Source organism: Crinia signifera, chromosome 1, assembly GCF_055691185.1.
Source record: "Crinia signifera chromosome 1, ASM5569118v1, whole genome shotgun sequence".
NCBI lineage: Eukaryota > Metazoa > Chordata > Amphibia > Anura > Myobatrachidae > Crinia > Crinia signifera.
The window spans coordinates 453,499,306-453,503,005 of record NC_139217.1 but is presented as its reverse complement, the minus strand read 5'-3'; the positions used below and the strand labels follow the sequence as shown (position 1 = coordinate 453,503,005).

At 42.9% G+C, this 3,700-nt stretch overlaps 1 protein-coding gene across 1 annotated transcript; it reads left to right on the top strand.

Annotated features, from left to right (window-relative positions):
* Positions 1–344: 344 nt before the first annotated feature.
* Positions 345–3,244, top strand: RXFP3 (relaxin family peptide receptor 3). The gene has a single exon (XM_083155014.1). The coding sequence runs from the start codon at positions 769–771 to the stop codon at positions 2,041–2,043; it is 1,275 nt and encodes a 424-aa protein (XP_083011140.1). The 5' UTR covers positions 345–768; the 3' UTR covers positions 2,044–3,244.
* Positions 3,245–3,700: the final 456 nt, after the last annotated feature.

Genomic DNA, 3,700 nt, shown 5'->3' with positions numbered 1-3,700 from the left:
CTTTGAAGGTTGCATGATATAACACATACAAATGTTTTATCTAGACACCTTGCTTTCACACACTGTTTTTATAGTAGCTGTGAGTCAAATACAGTATTTTATGAACACAAAAGGATTCTATATCTGCTTTGAAGCATGAATGAGGTTTTTAAAAACATTGCTGTATCTATTTATTTTACTATCAGATTGTTTTTAAGTCAAGCTATGTACTGGGAGGGGGGAGGGGGCAGATAGTTGTCCCTGACCTCTGTGCACAAAATATCAGCACCTTGGAGAGCACCGATCATTGCAATAATCAATCAGCACCATGGACAGCTCTACACGGTCCCTGCGCTTTTGCAATGATCCGTCAGCACCGTGGACAGCTCCCACAGCTGCTCTGCGCATGAGCCAGTTCAAGGCGAGCACCAGCGCTGGGTGATGGGGAGTATAAGTTGGAGATATGAAGAACTCATTGGCACTTTTGAACGGGAAAGAGACAAGCACACACATACAGTGCTGTACCTGCATTGCACTGCGCTGCTGCGCTTGCCAAGTGTGCTTTCCCCAGATCACTGGAAATGTTGGACTGTGTGCTGCATGCATAGAACTGGATTAAATACAACCTTAACAATTAAATGTCATAGCTTCAGTCCAGCTTGCTGTCTACTCCAGGGAGGAATACAGATTCGCTTGGATATAAAGCATTTGGTTACTGCTGGGCAGTGATGTTGGAATGGACTGGTCGCAGGGGCGCACAGAATCTCATCTGAGGTTCTGTGCCATGGAATGGGTGTCAGCTGTAACCTTACTTACTGCTCAGTAGCAGAAAGAATGCAAGAGGCAGATCAGAGCGATCTGCTGTGGATGTTTCCACTCTTCTTTGAAGAGAGGCAGCTAAACAGAACCAATGACTCCCTGCAGGACTTCTTCAAAGGCTTTAACTTTGAGAAGTCGGACATAGTAGGGGACAGCAATGCCACAGTAAGGATAATGGTCTCCATTGTGTATTCGGTGGTTTGTGCTCTAGGGCTGGTGGGGAATGTGCTTGTGCTGTACCTCATGAAGTCTAAGCAGGGGTGGAAAAAGTCTTCAATAAACCTCTTTGTGACGAGCCTGGCCATCACGGACTTCCAGTTTGTCCTGACACTGCCCTTTTGGGCAGTAGAGAATGCCTTGGACTTCAGCTGGCTCTTTGGCAAAGCCATGTGCAAGATAGTCTCTTATGTGACAGCCATGAACATGTATGCGAGTGTATTTTTCCTCACGGCCATGAGTGTGGCAAGGTACTACTCAGTAGCTTCTGCGCTGAAGTCCAAGAGGAGACCTGCGGGGTGCTCTGCCACCTGGATAAGTGTACTCATCTGGGTCTCCGCTATTGTTGCGTCCTTGCCCAACGCAATCTTCTCCACCACAGCCACGGTCTCCAGTGAGGTCCTCTGCCTGGTTAAGTTCCCAGTGAAGAACGGAAATGCCCAGTTTTGGCTGGGACTTTATCATGCTCAGAAGGTCCTCTTGGGGTTCGTGATTCCACTGGTGATCATCACCATCTGTTACCTGCTCCTGGTGCGGTTCATCACGGACAGGAACATCAGCTCCTCCAGCGTCAAGAGGAGATCCAAAGTGACCAAATCGGTGACTATCGTGGTGTTGTCCTTCTTCCTCTGCTGGCTTCCCAACCAAGCCTTAACCACCTGGGGGATTTTAATCAAATTTAATGTAGTGCAGTTTGGCTATGAGTACTTCACCACCCAGGCTTACATTTTCCCCATCACTGTTTGCCTGGCGCACTCAAACAGCTGCTTGAACCCCATTCTCTACTGCCTGATGCGCAGGGAATTCCGCAAAGCGCTGAAGAACCTCTTCTGGAGGATGACCTCACCATCCCTGACCAACATGCGCCCCTTCACTGCCACTACCAAGCCGGAGCAGGATGATCATGCTCACGGCATGGTGCCCCTTAATCCAATTGAGCCCGATGTCATCTGCTATCCCCCCGGAGCTGTCATATACAATGGCAGATACGACCTGCTCCCCAGCAGCTCCACTGAACGGCGTTACTAACTCTGCACTAAGTACTATTGCATTATGACATGCACACTGCCAAGAAGACGTCAGGGCTGAGATTTCCAAATACAGTGTATATATATATATATATATATATATATATATATATATATATATATATATATATATATATGAAAGAGTTTATGTTAGAATTTATATAAAACCCTCTTTTAATTTGGATCAATAAAATAGCCACAGACAAGTTTATATGAAACTGCCTATGTAATATTTTTTAAGGCGCATACTACAGTGTGTTCTGTATATGCAACTATAAAGGAGCCTTTTATTTTTGAAAGGGTCCTACAGTAGGTTTTTTTCTTAGCGAACCAGAAATAAGCAATCAGTACCTGGGAACAGTCGTTTTCAGTAATATATTTTATATATACAATCAGTCAGTATGGGTCGTGAAAATGCACAGTTATTATTGTGCTTTGATAACTTTATTCATTGTTACGCTTTAAAAAATATTTAATTCATGCATAAGTGCCATTGAAATACTCTTTGTCTTCTGTATGAGAGGGGCGAGAGATGCCTGTCAATCAAGTATGGAATGTAGATACAGTATGCTAAAATGTAGAACCAAATTATGTATATATATATATATATATATATATATATATATATATCATGGTTGCCTACCTGACCCTCTCCTTCAGGGAGAAAATGCTGTGTTCCTGGACTTCCCTGGTAATGTATGATTACCAGCACCTGTAGGGAGGTAGGTAATTGATAAGAAAGGTGTTTCACTGTCACTGGTGATGGCAATCCTACATTACCAGGGAAGTCCAGGAACAGAGCATTTTCTCCCTCATTGAGAGGGTCAGGTAGGCAACCCTGATGGAAGGAGATACTATTAAGCATATTCTACTGTAAACGGTGTGTGCGGGACAATGGTATTAGAAGAAATGTTCTTAGAAGACCCAATGAGCAGTGTAAATATAATTACTATGAGCCATCTGCTCCCCCCACCCCCACACACAATGGTTTACGATCCTAACAGCCATATACTGTAAAAAAAAACACTTAAAGGTGCCATATACTGTACAATGATGAGGGCAGACATTTTCTAGTGATATAATTTTTTTTTTTTTCAAATAAACAAAATTTTGTGAAGCCAAATGTCTATCTTTTAATACAATATTATTTTCTTCATTTAAATACTCTTCAGATTATAGTTTATTAAACTATTGAACTTCAACGGCCTTTTTTTTCATGCCAAAATTGCAGAAGTATTGCTGGTATGGTTTCAAATGATATCACAGAGATAAGTGCATTTAGTAAATCCCCAGGAGCGCTACTGTTACCTGGATACTATCTCCTCCATTTAGTGTATGTTCCCAAGGTAATGGGGCCGGTATTGTTCCTGGTGCTGGCTGCATACTGTAAGTAGCCTGTGCATTGTCATTTAGCCCATCTGGAGGGGTATGGGGTCATTGGGTCAACACATATTAGGTTGACATGCATTGCGTCGACCACTGAATGTCGACATGGCTTAGGTCAACACATTATATAGGTCGACATGACTAAGGACACAAGCATTAGTATGACAGTTAAGTGGTTGGAATGAGTTTTTCAAATTTTTTATCACAAATTTCAACATTGTTGACATGAGCGCCATAAAAGTGTACCCCGCTTTGCTCGGCACACTATTCTA

Coding starts and splice junctions, on each gene's coding strand:
- RXFP3 (XM_083155014.1), top strand. CDS start 769: ATGGGTGTCAGCTGTAACCTTACTTACTGCTCAGTAGCAGAAAGAATG.